The following is an 18500-nucleotide window of genomic DNA, read 5'->3' on the forward strand; positions in this document are numbered from 1 at the left end:
CTGATCACCAAGTTGTGATGGCAAATCTTCCAAGGAATCTTGGAATCGAAAGCCTGTGCCTATTCAAAATACCTGCAAATTATTCAAAATCAGTGCTTATTCAATGCCTGTGCTTATTCAAAATCAGCAGCTTCTAACAATCTTTGCAAATATGGCCGGGGAAAGAGTTGGAATCATGTTTCCTCAGATGCATTTTCCCCTTTGTTAACCCCCCCAAAAACAACCAAACCCCACACCTGAGAGAGGGTTAATTTGCAAATGAGGATAACCATCTCAAAAAGGAAACAAGATTTATACAGCAGCCGATTAGGGTAGTGGAAAGAATGTGGATCTAAAAAAAGGAGGCAGTACATAAGCCCCTCTCAAAGCCAGACGCCCATTCATTAAAGAAGCTGCTGAACACAGCCTCACGCACACTCCCTCGTGGTAGCCAAACTGTTTATGGCAAGATTACAAGCAGAGCTGCGCTGGATTACTTATACGGGGATTAGGTGTGCCCGGTGTGGCAGTGTAAACCAGATGGACAGTAACCAGCTTTGCAGAGCTGCACATGTACTTTCACTAACATATTTCATAGGCAACGTGTTGGAATCCTACACAAAGGCAGACCATCTGCTTCCATACATAAAAGATGCATCAGCATTAGAGCCTGCATAAATAATGGAAAAAAAACAGATTATGGATTTAAAAAACAGTTTGTATATGCTGTTTAATTTCCAGCTCTCTGCACTTTGTGTATGGAAGAGCCCACACATGCTCACGCACACGTGTTAAATGTTACCTGAAAGACACTGTGCCCTGCAGAAAGAGCAGGATGCCCTTAAGTATGTAAAAAGAGATGTCTCTCAATATAGGACTGCTTTCATTATTGCCAGTGGCAGTCAGGTACATATATGGAGAAAATAATATTGTGTTACCTTCAGACCCACACCTCTCCTCCCAAAAATAGCTGTTATTTTTTATGAATAAAGGGAGATAGGGAAGTGTGACAATGCAAGTCGCACTGAACAGAAAAAAAAATTGCATTCTGATAGTTCCAAAATATTTGCTATGCAAAACTTTCCAAAATACCCGTACTTATCTATATACTGACTTAATTCTAGCAATATAGCACAGCCGTCCTTAGCATTATAATGGTATTCATTCTATGTAAGGGCTTGCATACAGCCAGAGCCATCCCTAGGGGTGTGCAGGGCCTGGCGTGGGGATGGTGAGTGGCCAGAGCCGGCAGCGCTCGGCGGCAGCGGGGCCTATGCAGCACAAAACACAGGGAGTGGGGGCGGTTGCCCCGATTCACCCCCACCAGGGACAGCCCTGCATACAGCTATACCAACACGGGAATGGGAATAAGCTATAATAGTATCATACAACAGACACAATTCTAGTACAGTTATATTGATTTTTTTTAAAGTCACTCCTGTTCAAAACAAGGATACTGGTGCAAAAATCTGTGCACACAAAGTGTAAGTAGGAGAGATGCTACAGAGAAGACGTGCAGACACAGTACAGTCACAGTACAAATGTTTTCCAAACTAACCTCTGAAGAACCAGCCAGACAATTTATCTGAAACTATAACGGAAAATTCTAATTTTGAAAATTAGCTTAGGGACCTTGTAAGATCACAGCGAAGGGGAATCGCTTAAAAACTAAAGGGCTTCCAGTTGGTACTGGTTTATAGCAAACTACTTTCCACAAGGATTTTGAACTCAGTCATTCTGTGGCTGCTCCACATTCACACCCGGACAGCTGCGCGCTAGGGAAGGCTACAGGTTAACAAATGAATTGTGTAGCAGGTACAAATATAAGCATAACTTGTCAATAAAATGTCTTACCGTCATGCAAAATCTAAACTGCACTGGGATCAGACCCAGAGGGGTCTTGAAAATCTTAACAGTAACCCAGTCTCTTCTTTTGATCTATGATACTTTTCAAATCATTAAAATACCAAGAAGCAAACCTCCTTGACACAGCTGTAGGTAAATCAGATTCAAATCTATTTGAACACAGATTTTTAGAATCAGAACACAGGGTTGCACATCATATTTCTAAGTTGTGCAAGATTTAGTGTCATTCTTTAGTTCAAGATGAAAACCATGCTTCTCTTTAAAAAAAAAATCAATATTTTTCTTGAAAACAGTGTTGGACAATATGACATCTTTAGCACCTATCCTAAAACTATGTAACTAAAGTGTACTTTCTTGCAGGCCACATCAACTGGCATTTTCACATTTTGAGTACAAAATGCATCTTACCTGCAAATGAAAGTCATGCAGCTCTTACAGTGCAGTTGTGAAAGCTGAATTGTTTTACACACACTGGCAATTCATCTGCTACTCAGTTCTTTAAATGGGCAGAAAAATCAGGTGTTTCTGACTTAGTTTCAGATTATAGTAGCTTAAGAAGGTAGCCTGTGTCACCAAATCCTTTTACATAACAAAGGGCCTAATCACATATGGTGAGCATCCTCTGGCCCCCTCACTTTCCAGCCCACTCACTTTTATGAAAAGAGGGCTGTTGCAGCTGTTGTACAGGACTAAAGCTTTGATTTAAATCAAACAAAAACTCTCAGGATTTGTTCTGGTATTGGTGTGAAGCTAAACAGCAGTTACACACACACACACACAGAGAAACTAGAATCCCTGGCATTTCCTATAGTACTTCATTACAAACTATGTTCTACAGTGCTTATGAATAGATAAAAAGAGATGCAACTGCTGCATCTAGTAAAAGCCTCAGATTCATTCTAATCCTTTCACATCATTAATACGGAGCCTGCACACACTAAGACCACCTAACTCCAGACACAAGCTCCAGTTGAGCTACAAACACGTCCTTGTAAAGCCCCCAAGAAAAATTATGTCAACTCTGTCGTCAACTACAAGGGAAGTTTTTGGAGGAATGCAAGTAGGTCCGTTTTTGTATATCTGATGTGTAAGAATTGGAGAGATAAAAATGCCCTCTGTCACATGGGAGCCAAGAAGCAGAGCTGCAGCCCACTGGCTGGAAGAGCCACAACTCTGTACTACCTGCATCACCTGCTGCTCAGAAGTAGAAGCTCCTCCAACAAGGATCCCAATACACGCTTTTGTTGCTGTTCTACAAATGGGCCCGGTCACAGAGCGACTTGGAAAACAGAGCCAGTGGCGGCAGGGCTTGGAGCTCTGGCGCTTTTCCTGTGGGGTTACTTTGCCAGCACCCCCTCTCTCTCCCAGCCAGGCTTTAGGGCTTAGCTTACATAATGCCAAGGCCTGAGCTTCCACTCTTAACCTCCCATCCCCCATTTACGAGTTTCCAGTCTTCTCTATATTTGTTTCTGCTTTAAGTATAAAACTTTTGTACATTTTACTTTTGTTCAGATCGTTTGACACGTGGTATCTATTTACAAGAAAATAAGTAACAGGGCAAGAACAGTTATAGCAAATCACACTTTACCTTTTTTTAAATTTTCGTTCCAGCAGGCCGATTTACCAAGCTGTAACTGCACGGCTGGTTGACCGGGTTCAGCATAACAAAGGCGGTACTATTTCACAGTGTGGTTTCTGTCCAGCACACAACAAACAGATCAAAGTGCCATAAGCTGCTGCTCCAGTCAAGCATGTAAAAAAAGATCTAAGTATTTCAAGGGGTCAGCTCAACTTATAATGTGCTAATTTCTACAGCTGAGAATGAGCAAAACATTCTTCCAACAACTACATGAGCCTGCTTACTACCAATTTAAATGTTTTACTCCTGATGCCTTAGCTTGTTCCTAATTTTTTGTTAAAAACAATAAAAACACATAGTTGAGCAAATTAGATGTACATGTTTTCCATCTCTCATGTTGTAAAGACACATTTGAAATGAAGTTACAAAAACATTAGTATAAACAAAAGCTATTCCAAATCCATACTGACTGCCATTCTTAACTCGCTCATCTGGATCCACACGCTACAAGTCTCCAAAAATTTTGACTTGTGTAACAATGCGTATTGACGTTCAACAGTAATCGTGCAGGCATTCAGATGAAAATATAACTCTTAACGTATTGTGGTACCTCACAATCCCGGAATAATTTAGGGATAGGATTGTATCATTCGTCTCCATATTCTCTGGAAGTTTTTAATATAAAGAGACAGTGTTACCCAACCTTTGTTGCTGATGTTGTTGAAGTTTGCTGGGGCAGAAAAGGCTATTTTTAATACGAAGGAGGGAATGTTCAGTCTCACACACACCGAGACCACCTAACTCCAGATGTCTAAATTAGGCTAATATATTATGTCTAAACAGTTGTATGATAAGAGAGCAACATATTGCCCACTGCAAATGTGATCATCTTGGGACTCTCCTTGGAGTCCCCAGGTTGCAGTAAAAGAGCACAGAAAAGTACAATCATTGATTTCCAGAAGCTCTAGAGGAGTCAGTCCACAAGAATCTACAGCGTCTAACACAAGGGAAGGCAATTATTTCGGGTGGAGGGCCACTTAAGTTATGGCAAGCTGTTGAGGGGCCACATGGGTATCCCTGCCCCTTGAAGCGTACCCTGCCCCCTGGTTGCCGTATTGGGACCAGAAGTCCTGCCCCCTAACCCCTGATCTTTGCCACAAGAAGTCCCTCCCTCGTCCCCAGAAATACTCCTTTTGTGGGGGAGGAGTTTAGAACCAGAAAAAAAATAAGTCATACGCTGAAAGTCAAATGCCTGCTAGAACATATTTTAATTTTATTACAAAAAACAGGTGTCATGGTTTGTGTATGGCATATAGGAGGGATTGGATAATAACTCAAAAATAAAGTCTCACTCTTATATTGTGTGGGAGGGATATGGTGGGGTGTGAGAGGCTTGTGCGGGGGGCATGGCGTATGTTAAGGTGTGTGTATATGTCAGTGGGGGTTGGGGGCTAGAGTGCGGGGGGTGGGGACTCCCCCACAGTGTGCAGCCCCCACGGCCAGCAGCACCAGGGGGAGGGGCTCAGGGAGCTTGTGGCCGGCGGGTGGCTCCGGCCAGCGCTGCGCGCAGGGGCGAGAAGCACAACCTGCCTGGCTGCTTCCAGCTCCCACACTCGCACCAGCTGAGCTGAGCTGATTCCTCCCGCACCGGCAATTCACCCCACCCCACCCATTCTTTTCTTATTCTCCACGCTTCTGGATCTGCAGCCACGGGGGAGCTGAAAGGGCCGGCCCCAGCAGTATAAAAAGCTGCCCTGGCAAAAAGGTCAGGGCTACTTGATCTCAGGAGCTTCTGATGCCCAGCCAGTTGATATATGGGGAGACATGGCCCTTGCCCCCTCTACCCACTGGAGCAGTCTGGCAGTGGGGGCTGCTACCTGGCTGTGACCTCCTGCCACATGCGACAGCATCCATCCCCTTGGACCTGCAGCCCCACATCTGAATGCCTGCCAGAGCTGGATGGGGACCACACAGCTGCCTGGGATACGGTACGGGCACTGCAGCAGAGCTGTCTGCACCTCTGGGCCAGCTGCCATTGGGTTGTAGCTGCACCCATGTGTGCCCCTGCCCTGCCATCTGGGCAACTATCGCCTGGAAGACGTGCTCATTGTGGTGGCCTAATGTGAACTGTCAAAGCGTGTCCTTCCTGGCCTCAAATGGCCAGGTCAGCCATCTCATTTGGCCTCCAGCTGGATCCCTGGTGCCAGAAATCCATGTTCTTCCATGATTAAAACGAAACACCACTAGAGAGAGAGAGAGAGAGAGATCAGTTGGGCAATGTTTTATTGATATATTTACAATTTTAAAATAATTTGCAAGCCTACTAGTGCCTCTATTAGGGGTACACTGACACTGATACCGAAAGCCAATTTTTAAAGAGGCATATCGGCAGATACTGATCTGATTTCCAATACAGCTGCATGCAGTTGGTAAGTCTGTTGTAGTGGATGGGGAGGAGGGAGGGAAGGGGTGGAGGGGCAGATCAAGGTCCCTGAGGTGAGGGAGAAGTGGGGCTGGAGCCGGGGCAGGTGCTGCCCAGCCAGGGCAGGCTGGGGTACGGGACAGAGAAGGTACGGTTCTGTTGCTATGGGCACCCCGGAGGGCACGGGCAGGAGTGGGGGTGGTACCCTGGATCTGTGTGGGGGGCAGGCTGCAGCTGCAAGTTGCACCACGATCTTCCCAGCACAAAAGCCTGCAGCCACCCTATTTTGCTGTAGTCCCTTCCCAGCACTGCTGCCACCTACCCCAAGCACAGTCCCCACACACTGGGAACACAGCCCCCATCACAGCCCCATGCCCCCTGGACAAGCTGTGGCTCTGTCCCACACCCCGTCCCGGCTGGACAGCACCTGGCCCATCCCCACCCCGCTCCCAGTCCCAGTCCACCACAACAGACTTAGCAGCTGCACACAGCTCTCCAAGCTGCCAGGCTGTGCTCCTCACCACCTACGTGCTGTGCTATGGCTGCATGTATGCACGGGCACTTATCAGGCCAATTTCCAAGATAAAGAAAATGGACTGCATCTGTGCTGATCTGATATTGGACCAATGTATCAGTGCACCTTGATCATCATAAAATTAATTCTAAACTTCTATATGCTTTAGTGTTTGCTTTTGGTTTTTTTTAATCATAGAAAGATCAGACATCGCCCTGACTTTGTTAACCAGAGTGTGGGGACAGCTGGCCCAGAAGCCACAGCTCCTGCCAGCAGGTCCCATCCTGACTGGCAGCTGGGCATGCAGGGTGTGAGATGTGGGGGGAAGGAGGGAGTGGGGTTTGCAGGAGGGGGGTGGAGGAATGTGGGGATATGGGTATTGGGGGGGATGGGAAGGATGTAGGGTGCATGGATGGGTGTGGGGCTTGGGGGGGAAGGGTGGTGTTTGAAGACGGCTGCCACATGCCTGCCCACCCCCTGCAGCACACAGGCCCTGGTGCTGGCAGCAGCAGTCAACCGGGATGTCAGGGCCATGGCCTGCTGTAGGCACAGCCCTGGGGCAGCACAGCACAACCTAACCTGCAGTCTGTACATGGCAAATGGAGCCAGCCCAACCCGGCCTGGCTTGCCAGCATGCACCTTTGGACAGGACTGGGATTTCCTGGTGTCAAATTTAGAGTCTGCACTGCATAAGCGCGGGGAACATTTTTTTTTTTTTTTAATACTTAACATGCCTCTTGCAGCATCTCAAACTGCTTTGACAATTCCTTGGATGAATGGCCTAATGAAAGAAGAAAACTGCACAAGTCATTTCACTGACTTTTGACGAAAGCCTGTCATGGTGTGTAGTAAGTGGGCTATGCAGAGAAAGCAGCAACACCAATGATTCAATGGACTCTTCTTCAATTCCTGATCTTGATGCTCATTTAGTAAGTGAAAACTCTGATTGATTTGATCACAGTTCTGTTTCAGACCAATTCAGCGTTGAGTTTGAAGTAGAGTCAATTTATTCAGATTATAGCCACTATGAAGGAGAGGAAGTCACAGATGAGGATGATGACGTGTATCAAGTAACTGTATCGTGTATCAAGTAACTGTATCAGACTGCAGAGAGTAATGCCAATTCATTTGATGAAGATCCTGAAATTTCACTAGCTGATTTCTGGAAGTGACCTGGGTGTAGTAAAATAAACCCTCCCCTACCATGGCATTTTGCCACAGATCCTGGGCTCTTTGTGATGACTGGCTTCCCAATTAAAAGATCCACTTATCAGAAAAAGAGCAAATTAAGAAGTCCCATTCAGCTTGAACCTGCAGAAGGTTCTGATGTTCTAGACTACAAGAAGGTGAAGATGGATGAAGGTAAAGAGCTGGATGTTGAAGAAAGTGATGACACTGCAGTACAAGCCTCTGAATCTCAGTGAAGTGAGTACTCTCAGTCACTTCAAGAGCGATGTGGCTAGCATTGAGAGGGTCCAGGGAAGGGCTATTTGCATGGTCAAGGAGCAGGCCCTATGAAGAAAAGCTAAAGGGCCCGAACCTATTCAGCCTCCACAAGAGAAGGCTGAGAGGGGATCTGGTGGCCGTTTACAAACTTACCAGGGGGGACCAGTGAGAACTGGGGGAGGCTCTGTTCCCCCAGACACTACCCAGGGTTACTAAGAATAACGGCCATAAATTGTTAGAGAAGGTTCAGGCTGGACATCAGGAGGCATTACTTTACGGTTCGGGCTGCCAGGCTCTGGAACGGGCACCCAAGTGAGGTGGTGCTCTCTCCTACCTTGGGGGTCTTCAAGAGGAGGCTGGACAGGTATTTGGCTGGGGTGATATGACCCCGGCACCCATTCCTGCCCAGGGCAGGGGGTCAGACCTGGTGATCCATTTAGGTCCCTTCCAACCCTAAGCACTATGATGTATGTCTAGCAATCTCTTTTATAGATTCATAGATGCTAGGATTGGAAGGGACCTCGACAAATCATCGAGTCCGACCCCCTGGTGCTGGGTCAGATGACCCCAGCCAGATGCCTGTCTAGCCTTCTCTTAAAGACTCCCGAGTTAAGGGAGAGCACCACCTGCCTTGGGAGTCTGTTTCAAATTCTGGCCACCCTTACCATGAAGAAGTTCCTCCTGATGTCCAGCCTAAATCTGCTGTCAGTCTGTAACTATTGTTCCTTGTTACCCTAAGTAACGCGCCCTGGTGAACAGAGCATCTCTGGTTCCTTGCTGAGCCCCCCCTAATGAGTTTGTAGGCACCACCCTAATGAGTTTTGTAGCAGTCAAGAGGACAAAGAGTTAAGAGAGAAAGAGGAGACAGAATCCAGCAAAGAGCCCTGTGCCATATGTCAAAGTAGATTAAAAAAATGACTGCATAGTACATGGCAAGACAGGACATCTCATGTCATGTTTTACATGCACGTGAAAACTAAAAAAAAAAAAGCAGAATAAGCCCTGTCCTGTCTGTAGGCAGCCAATTGAGATGATTGTGTTAACTTATTTTGGTTAGAAGGATGTTGAACAGAACAAGCACAGTAAAGCAAAAACATTGCAAGATCTCATAGCCTGAAACTAGGATTTAAAAATCAAAAGAAAACAAACTGCTTTTGTACATTTGAAGACTTATTTTGGAGGTCTGTGCCTAAAAGATGTAATCCAAATAACATGTGCACTGGATTTACAACTGAACTCACTCTACATTTAGTCATTTTGGAGGTTCTCTAAACTAGAAATGTTTGTTTCAAGATTGAGCGCAAGATTTCCTACCAAAAGTCACATACCGTATGCAGATATTAAAATGACACTTGTATAAGTGGGTGGCACACATTTTAAAAACAAATTCAATGCTCAGAAGAGACTTCTTGTACGAGTTTATATTATTGGAAGTCCTCCTACCTCTCTTTAATCATTATACATAGCATTTGTAAAGAGACAGAAAAGTAAAAACAATAAATTCTAGTATAGCTATTTCTTAGTGAGAAGTAATAGAAGGTTAGAATTCCAGATAAATCTTTTTGAAAAATAACACTGTGACCCATTCATCCTTACAACGTAAATCAATCTGCATAGATAAATTAGAGGCAGTATTTCTGCTATAAACTAACCTCAAGAAATGTGAAAATTAGTAAAGCATTTTTAACAGTCATCTGTTTCAGTCAAAAAATGGAATGGAAAAGAGTGGGTTTGGAATGCAGGAGCCATTATCTTCACAGAAACAAAGGCCCCATTTTAGTCACTATGTAACTTCTGGTTTTGACACCACCCATGGTTGGTACTAATGGAAGAAGAGAGTTACTTACAGCCTGGTCCAAAACATTTTTCAGGTCTATTTCAAATGATTTGATAGTCTATCCTGGTACTGATGGATAGATCCAATTTGGTCATACCTATACACACCTTTAATGTGACACTCCAAAACTTCACACTGTCTTATGGTAAAGTTATCTGACAGCAGTGGCCCAGGTGTCACTGATAGGAGGAGCTGGGAGGACCCATCCTGGAGGGATGCAGCTTCCTTCAGGATGATCTGCTGGTACCAAATACCGGTCCCATTCATGCCTGGAAGAGAAGAATGTTTACAAAGGATGTCTGTTCCATTTCACTTCACCCATAAGACTCCTTATGATACCCTGATACACAAACATTTCTTTTCATACTGTCTGCTACATTAAGTCAACTGATAAGATCACTCTCTGAATTACATTTTTTAAAACAAAAGCTTGAAGGCTGAACTCAGTTTCTTACAAATAAATGTGTAAGTTCCAAATGTATAGGGTGTGTCATACTGCACACTGATGCCTCTAGCACAGGGACTGGCCACCTTTCTCAAGCCACAGGCCAGAACAGCCCTGATCCAGCCTGACATGGACTGGGTGGTCTAGATAACACATCAGCTTGGAGGAGAGCCACATAGCTGGGAACTACACCTGCATTGCTGGTGTTTTGATTTGCCCCCACCCCCCAGAAGGGAGCAGTGCCAGGCCCAGACCAGTTAGGGTGGGGAGGGCAGTAGTAGTGAGGGAGCAGCTGCCAGCTGCACAGTCCTAGTGCAGCTCCTTGCTGCTCAGCCCCTGCAGGGGTGGAGCAGAGGCAAAGCCCTCCAGTTCTACAGGCCTTAAGCTGCTGACCCTGGCTCTAGGACAGCAGCTCCCAAACTCTGACAGATTGCACACCACCAGTTTAAAACAATACAACCTTAAGTGCCACCAGCTTAAGGTGTATGGTAGGGTATGTGGGAGAATTGTGTATTTGTGGGGGGTTCAGGGTATGGGTATGTGGGGTTTGTAGGGGTGAGGAACCCCCACACTTTCCCCACGGCACAGTAGCAGGTGGGGGTGCTCAGGGCACAGGCACCCGTTGCGGTGCGGCTCCAGCCAGCACTGAACATCACATATCCTTTGGGCACATCCTTTGTCAGGCAGTCTGTATTGCCAGCACTCCCTGGGCATGGGAGGGAAGCCCAGCACTGAAGCCGGCTGACTTTCCCACCCCCCAGGGGAAGGCACCTGGGGCTTTCTTCCCATGCTGTGCAGCCTCAGTGGAGAAGGCAGCCAGCTCCAGCATGTGGGCCTTCCCTCCCACACCCAGTGAATGTGAGAGCTACACATGCGTGCAGGGAGCACTGGTGATACAGACAGGCCAGCAGAGGCTGCGCCTCTAGTGATGAGCAGCACTGGCCAGAGCTGTGCCCCACCAGGCGCCTGTGCAAGGCACAAGCTGTGCAAGGAACGCCCCACCTGCTGCTGCTGCCACCACTGCCAGGCCTGCGCGCCATGGGGGGAGCACATGGGAGTCCCCCTGCTGCTTCCCTACCTGTGGTCTGGAGCCAGCAGGACACCGGGAAGTGGAGCAGGTACCCGAGGGCTACCCCATCTGGAAGCTGAGCTGGCGGGGCTGGGCCCCTCTGCCCATAAGGGTGGAAGCGAGGCAATAGGGCAAGTTTGGGGCTGTGTGTACATGTGGGCACCTCATTCCCACCCTCATGGGTGGAAGGTCTGGGTGGGGCACACATACCACAGGTGGTATGCATACCACAGATTGGGAACCGCTGTTCTATATTACTGCAGAGAAACCAAAAATAATTTGATACAAATTATCCAAGTTTTCTTAGCCTCATAAAGGTGAATAAGGAAAACAGAGATTTATAACCACCTGAAGAAACCTGATTAGCATTTGTAAGATATAACTTTGTATTCACAAGTCAGTGAACCAGGAGAGGCTGCAGTTTTATCTTTAAATATATGTATATAACCAAGCGCCACTTTAGTATTGTATGTAGTAAAGATGCTATTTGTGCTCACCTGATCTGGATGAGAACTGGTACAGAATGCTCAGCTTGTAAATAATACTGTTGGAAGGGTCGAAGCAGATGGCCAAGGGGGAACTCGTCTGTTACAACACATTAAAAACTATTCGGTAAAATGCCACAAATTCTGCTAATTTGTACATTAATTTATCAGAAAGATCTACATTCAAATCAGCATCAAAAGTGCTTTCTATTTTCATACTAAAAAAGCACTACCCATATAAGTGCAAGTCCTCCTCTCCGCTGCCCACTGCCCAGCAGGGAAACACACAGTACTAGATGGGAAGGATGAACAGCATTGGCTGAATGCCAATACTAAAGCCTCTACACCCTGTGGGAGGTTTACCACCTAAACCAATGGTGTGCAACCTTTTGGTGCAGCTCCCAGATGAGCTATGTGGAACCCGTGTGCCAGGACTGGGCCCTAAGCCACCTCCAGCTGGGTACTGCATGCCCAGACCAGGCCCCGGGGCACCAACATGCACCGTCCAACATGCTATCTAGCCCACAGGACACCCCACAGGTCTGGAAATTTGGCAGCAGGAGAGCGGCAATTGCTGCCACTGTTCCCCCACCACCAAGTTTTTGGACCCATGGGGACCCCTGCAGGCCAGCTGGCATGACTCCATGGGCTGGATCTGGCCCACGGGCCAGGGGTTGAGCACCCCCAATCGAAACAGCCAATTCAACCTAAACTGCTTGGCTTACAAGATGTGACGAGACACTAGTTTATGACATGGTTGAATTTCCAGTTCTTGCTGCCACACCTTTTGAATTTGGTAAATGTAATGAAAGAACTTGACTGAATTTGTGTCATCTCCATGTTTTCATGGCATCACCTATTTCAGCGCGTCAGCTTTTGCAAATGAAGCTTTATGCTATCACTTCAACCTTAACCTTGCTCATTTTCACAAAAACTCCCCACCAAAGCAAAATTTGCAGCCATGTACCCGGATTGCCAAACAGCACGGACTCGATTTCACGTTTCTGCTGCAGAAGCTTCTCTCTTTCTTTCTTCTGCTTCTTTTCCATTTCTCTTTTCCTCTCTTCTTCCTGCTCTCCTTCTAACATGACTCGTAGAGCTCTCTCTTCAGCTTCATACAGTTCAGTGCGTTTTTTAATCAACGTCCTCATCTTCTGAATATTATGTTCAAAAGCTTCATCTGCTGATGGGGGTGGACAGACACCTACAGAATGAGAGCGATAACTTAAAGAAAAAAAATCAACCTTGAAAGTGGTGATAATTTCAGTTTCACACTGAGAGGCAATTTGCAGCATTTTGGACAAACCTGCGTCTAAGTCAAGAATTTTTCTCACAGCTATCTTTCGATAAAATGAGTTATGTGGAGGAGTTTGGAATGGGAGTGAACCGGCTATATTCCACATGCTAGAAAACAGATCCTTGAAGGCAGTATTATAAAAGCATCTAATTAAAAAGTTACAAGTCTGGAATAAAATCTGCCTGAGCAGCACCTTCCCAGTGCTCCTTCCAGCAAGGTAGCTGGCACATGAAGCTTGTTGGTTACCCTCAAGGATGCTACAGAATCTTCTTCTTGGTGTGGCTATTTGTTACATTCACTATATACTATTAAATGCATAAAACATGATTGTTCATGTCTACCATTAACTACTACTTCTTCATCACCATCACTACCAAAAGAAGCCATTGATCAGAGGTGGGCAATTATTTTGGGCGGAGGGCCGCTGAGTTTCGGCAAGCCATTGAGGGCCGCATGACAGGCAGCCAGGGGCAGATAAATATTAATTATAAATTTTTAGGGGCTCCGCAGGCCAGATAGGTTGGTCTGGCAGGCCACATCCGGTCTATGGGCCACATTTTGTCCACTCTTGCGTTAAATAAAACATTTAAAACAGATCAAGGGTACCTATTAGAGACCAATATTTTGCAAAGTCAGGGAGTGGTAAGAGGTTAAACTGAGGACGGTATTATTAAAATAAATACCGAAAAGCAACCGAGAAAGCCCGAATCAGGATTTAAAGTGTTAAGAGCTCTCTTCCAATAAAGCCCTCAAGTGAACCTTTTACTTATGAAAAGATGACCCTACTACATCCCCTATGCCGTCTGAACCCTTCAGAAACTTACTGAGGTACAAACGCTGAGCAAGATTTTGTCGTTATGGCACTAGATTCTCACCAGAAAGTGTGCAATATTTCAGCGGTTGCATGAACTATAGAGATAGATTTAGCTTTACTCCATAAGCAGCCAGAAAGAAGTGAGGCTGCTTGCAAAGTAAGCGACTAATTAATATCCTGTCTTCTACCTTGTCTTTAACAGAGTTTGGCAAAAGAAAAATATCCCTTACCCCTACTGAAACTGCTTGTTATTTATTGCCTGCATTTTTAATAGTTCACAAAATCCCACCAAATTTACCTTTTCTTCCTGCTGCTTCTTTTCTCAGTTTCCTAAGCTTTTCTAAGCCCCGAAGGATTTCCACCATTCTCTTTGTATCTGCCTGCTTCCTTCTTACTTCAGATAAGACGCTGTCGGCAGCAGCTTTAAGTTCCTGCTCCTGCATTGGGGGCAAAAGTAGAAAGAAAATATGAACGCCAACAGGTACTCAAGAATAAAGACAGCATCAAGAAGCATAAAGGGAATAACTGAAATCCGTAACAGCGTCCCAGGACTGATGAAGTGTCTCATCAACAGAGGTGCGGAAAGTCAATCAAGTACGTTTTAAGAGAACCAAGAGAATGGACAAAACACAACAGAGGGGCCAAAAACGAAGGTAGTGGTCAAGGGATATGGAAACAGGCCGCTCTTAAACCTTAACTCAGCGGTCCTGAACCTTTTTCAGTCAATGTACCCCTTGGTCTCAGAGTGAGACTTCACGTACCCCCTTTCAGCGGGCAATTAATTAACACAGGTTGTTAGACAGCATATGAAATATACTTCACATACCCCCGGGGGTACATGTACCCCCAGTTCAGAACTGCTGCTGTAACTCTTCTGGGCAAATAAATGGGGTTTTTAAATTACAGAATTATTTTGCGGTTCTGAAACCTTAACATCCTCAATCCCAAAGCAAACAAACCCTGCCGGCCCGTCTGCACGTCACGGAGCAACGCCGCCACGGAAGGACCCTGATACCAGGGGAATAAACCTGCCCGCCCTCCACCTCCCACCGCCAACACCAGGTTTCTTTTCAACCTAGGACGACTTTAACAATCTCTGAAATGCCCCTGGCTTGACAACGGGTGCATGTGCCCAAGTTTGCCCAAAAAACCCCCAAACCGAACAAACCAAAGGAAAAAAAAAGGGGGGGGCAGGGAGCGCCTATCCCGGGTTAGGCCGGCTCCGCTCACCCGCGCCCTCTCGGCCGCCTCGTGCCCGCGCCGCGCGCGCCACCGGTCGATGAGGGCCTCGCGCTCGGCGGCGCGCGCCTCCTCCTCGGCGCGGGCCGCGCGCGCCCCCCGCCGCCGCCGCCGCCGCTTGTCCCGGGCCCGCGCCGCGCGCTCCCGCAGGGCCGCCAGGAAGGCGGGGGCGCGCAGGGGGGCGGCGCGCTCTCGCAGCGCGGCCAGGGCGGCGCCGGCGCGCTCCCGCTCCCGCTCCGCCCCGTCCCCGTGCTCCTCGCCCGCCTCCTCCAGGCGGCGCAGGGCCGCGCAGCGCGCCGCCACCTCGGCCACCAGCGGCAGCGCCCCCGCCGCCAGCGCGCGCGCCCGCCGCTCGCTCGGGGCCGCGCACGGCGGGGGCGGCGGGGCGGGCGCGGGCCGCGCGCGCCGCCGCGACACCAGCTGCGCCACCCACTGCTCGTCCCGCTGCCGCTCCGCGCCCGGCCCCGGCCCCGCGCCCGGCCCGCAGCCCGGCGGAGGCGGCGGCGCCCAGGCGGGCGGCCCGGGCCGGCAGTAGGCGGCGGCGGCGGCCGGCAACAGCAGCGGCGGCGGGTCGGGGCCGGGCGGCGGCAGGAAGGGCGGCGGCCCCGGGAAGCGCGGCCCGGGCGGGGGCGGCGGCGGGAAGCCGCGGAACGGGCCCGGGGGCGGCGGGAAGCGCGCGGCGAAGGGCAGCGGCGGCGGCCCGGCCATGCTCCCTCCTGAGGCGGCTGGCGAAGGGCGGGGTCGCGCTCACTGAATATGCATGAGGGGGTGGGACCTGAAGGGCGTTGGTTGCTCATGGGGGCGGGGCCTGGCGGAGTGACTGCGCATGAGGGGGCGGGGCCGGACGGAGGCTGACTGCGCATGAGTGGTGCGAGGGTGAGTGTTGCGTATGCGCCAAGATGTAGGGGGCTGCTGGTGCTGAATATGCATGAGGGGGCAAGTGGTTAGGCCGGCTAGTGATGAATATGCATGAGGCGGGCGGGGAAGACAGGTCGGTCGCGTGATGAGTAGGTATGAGGACATGCGCACACGTGGGCCAGTGATGAATACGCATGGAGGGCAGAGTGGGGCCGGTCCATGGGCCTGGAAGGTGCAGGAGGAGGTGCAGCGGGGGGAGGGTTGCTAGGGGCCAAGCTGGCGCTGCCTCGCCCAAGCAGCTGGGCACGGCTGGTGCGGGGCCAGGGGGCCCCCTTGCTCCTCTCCTCCCCCGCTGTCACCGCCGGGCTTGGGACAAGCAGCGCTCTGCCACTGCACAGACCAGATCTGGGCTAGCGCCTGCATGCGGCGGCGAGGAGGACACAGGAAGAGTCGCAGCGAGCCAGCTCCATCCCAACGGCACCATCCCTTTCTCAGGTACATGAAACCATGTTAAAAGTCAACTCCAAAGCAGGAGGCGGATCTGCGGGAAGGCCACTGCATGGGAACCAGGAGAGTGAAAGCGCTGCCCAGGCAGGCTCCTCATTTCACCTGCCTTGCACCTAGAGCTGAGCCTGTGTCAGCAAGTGGGATGACAGAGATAGGCGGTTCATGAATATCTGCTGTTTTATTCAAACACCAAAGCTGGTTTGGAAGTACAAAGAGTAGTTACACAGCATTTTGTTTCTTTAAAAACTTTTCTTGATTACACATTTCTCAACAACTTTCAAAACTAAGTTGTTTGTTGGTTTTCATTAAAATGGCCTTCAGTCCATTTGGGGGGAAAAAGGTAATTTCTAACAGAATTAAAAACCATTTTACTTTTCAGTCTACAAAAAGGAAAAGGAGGATAGCATAAACTCTCAGACTTCGGTTATCCTAAGTTAAACTGATCACCTCCTGAATCTTTCCTGAGCTTTGAAAGTTAGCCTTTTCTGACCCATGACCAGAAAAAGAAAAACATCGCTGCAGCTGGTTTAAAGTCATGTTTACTGTATCTGTTTTCTAAAAGCACATAAAGTATGACATGACTTTCTTATTTAAATGTTAAATCCTAAACTATTCATGAGACAATGAGGGCTAGGACCAATAAAAATCAATAGTACAAACAATTACTGCTATTACTAAACTAAAAATGGTAATGAAGGTTTTCATTAGCAAGTATGAATCAAAATTCAGGACTTACGAAAAGCTAGACTCACATCACTGTAAAGAATAAAGCAGTTGTAGATATCCATTTTAATTTTTTAAATGAATCAAAAGCCATACAAGTCCTTTAGAGTTTTCACAAACACTTTCCTAAAGGATTATTAAATTTATTTGGGTGTAAAACAGAAAATCAGGGGTCTTTGCTTTGCTGCAGATCTAAAAATCAAAAGACAAAAACACAAGATGCAACACCAGCATTTAAGTGTGTAACTTTAAAAAAGCATGGTCATGTGTACAGTCACTATTGATTACATCAAAAATATTATACAATAACTTTACTGTCTTCATCTCTTAATGTTATAAGAAGATAGGTTGGGCAAATATCTGGCACCAAAAAATTGATGCACAATAGTTCCGATAATTCGAACAAAATGCATATATTAGAACATAAATATTTAAAAATGTTATGCCAACATGGTATATACCACTGCCTTTACATCTTCACTGTCCTCCACAAATCCAGCAGGTTTCACCGGCTCTCTCGGTATTCCAGAGGCTCTGTTAAACCTATAGCTAATGGCAAGGTAAAGAAGTTAGGAAATGGCATTAGATATTGTATCCAATTATCGTAAATGTGTTACATTTTAGCAGACTTGCAGAAAAGGGTCATAAAGCAGTATCTGAGATTTGGAAAATCCAGTTTCGGGCATTTCTCAAGACAAATGTAACAAATCCCTCCAGCACCCATTTGGTTCTGAAAATGAACAGAAACTTAACACTGACCTGAACTTAACCCAAGTGAATTATAAGATGAATTCATAGTTTATCTATCCTCTAGTTAATATTAAGCTTATTTTCCCATTTGTAGAGTAATATTAACCATAAAAGTTTTTTTAGCTGTTGGCAATACCTGCATTGGGTTTAGTTCCAGAAAGCAACCCAGGTGCTGCCAAGTTTGTTAGAGCATTTTTTTTTTTTAAACTGAACAAAAATAATGTACAATTTATACTTGACATTATACCACCAAAGTCCAAGTAATGTCCAGTGAAGAAAAATCAATGTGATGATACAATAAATACATGATCTGATTTATTTAATTGCAAGTTTTTTTGACCATGTATCATATGCTGGATAGATCCAACGCCTTTAGTGTCAGACTAAAGCCCAGCATGACCTTGTAATAACCAAGTGTGCTTTATGCAGGAGAGCCTTTTGACAGTACTTAATTGTTTGCAGCGTCTGCTTGACGTGGCCAGCCTTCCTCTTCAACTCCGGAGTCATACTCTTCCTCAGATGAATCTTTAGTCGGAGCCCTACAATTAAAATGAATTGATCAGGTATGTTAAAATCTGAGAAGAGAACGAAGGCAGGACGACTGGGATGGAGACAGCACATTTTCTACTTTAAAACACTCAGGCCAAAAGTTTAATTTTAAAAACCCAAT

The 18500-nt window shown here is 47.2% G+C and overlaps 2 protein-coding genes and 1 pseudogene across 6 annotated transcripts in view; 1 reads left to right on the top strand and 2 right to left on the bottom strand.

Annotated features, from left to right (window-relative positions):
* Positions 1 to 4668: 4668 nt before the first annotated feature.
* Positions 4669 to 15743, bottom strand: PDCD7 (programmed cell death 7). 2 transcript variants are annotated; one of them, XM_090028575.1, is made up of 6 exons: positions 14984 to 15742; positions 14052 to 14190; positions 12610 to 12846; positions 11655 to 11742; positions 9751 to 9912; positions 4669 to 5667 (listed from the first exon to the last, which is right to left on the bottom strand). In XM_090028575.1, the coding sequence occupies exons 1-5, from the start codon at positions 15698 to 15700 to the stop codon at positions 9795 to 9797; spliced, it is 1299 nt and encodes a 432-aa protein (XP_089884701.1). In that variant the 5' UTR covers positions 15701 to 15742; the 3' UTR covers positions 4669 to 5667; positions 9751 to 9794. The 2 variants fall into 2 exon arrangements, with proteins under 2 accessions (XP_089884701.1, XP_089884700.1); XM_090028574.1 differs by lacking the exon at positions 11655 to 11742 and having other exon boundaries at positions 14984 to 15743.
* On the top strand, positions 6749 to 9744 carry LOC149852062 (E3 ubiquitin-protein ligase Mdm2 pseudogene; annotated as a pseudogene).
* Positions 15744 to 16516: 773 nt separating the features above from the next.
* Positions 16517 to 18500, bottom strand: part of CLPX (caseinolytic mitochondrial matrix peptidase chaperone subunit X) — a 38832-nt gene continuing 36848 nt past the window's right edge. For 3 of the 4 annotated variants that reach the window (XM_090028565.1, XM_090028567.1, XM_090028566.1), the window contains one exon: positions 16517 to 18369. In XM_090028565.1, coding sequence (XP_089884691.1) covers positions 18279 to 18369 — 91 coding nt within the window. In that variant the 3' untranslated portion in view covers positions 16517 to 18278. The remainder of the gene's footprint in view (positions 18370 to 18500) is intronic. The other variant, XM_090028564.1, reaches the window with a different exon arrangement.

Source organism: Crocodylus siamensis, chromosome 15, assembly GCF_052110815.1.
Source record: "Crocodylus siamensis isolate JL-2025a chromosome 15, ASM5211081v1, whole genome shotgun sequence".
NCBI lineage: Eukaryota > Metazoa > Chordata > Crocodylia > Crocodylidae > Crocodylus > Crocodylus siamensis.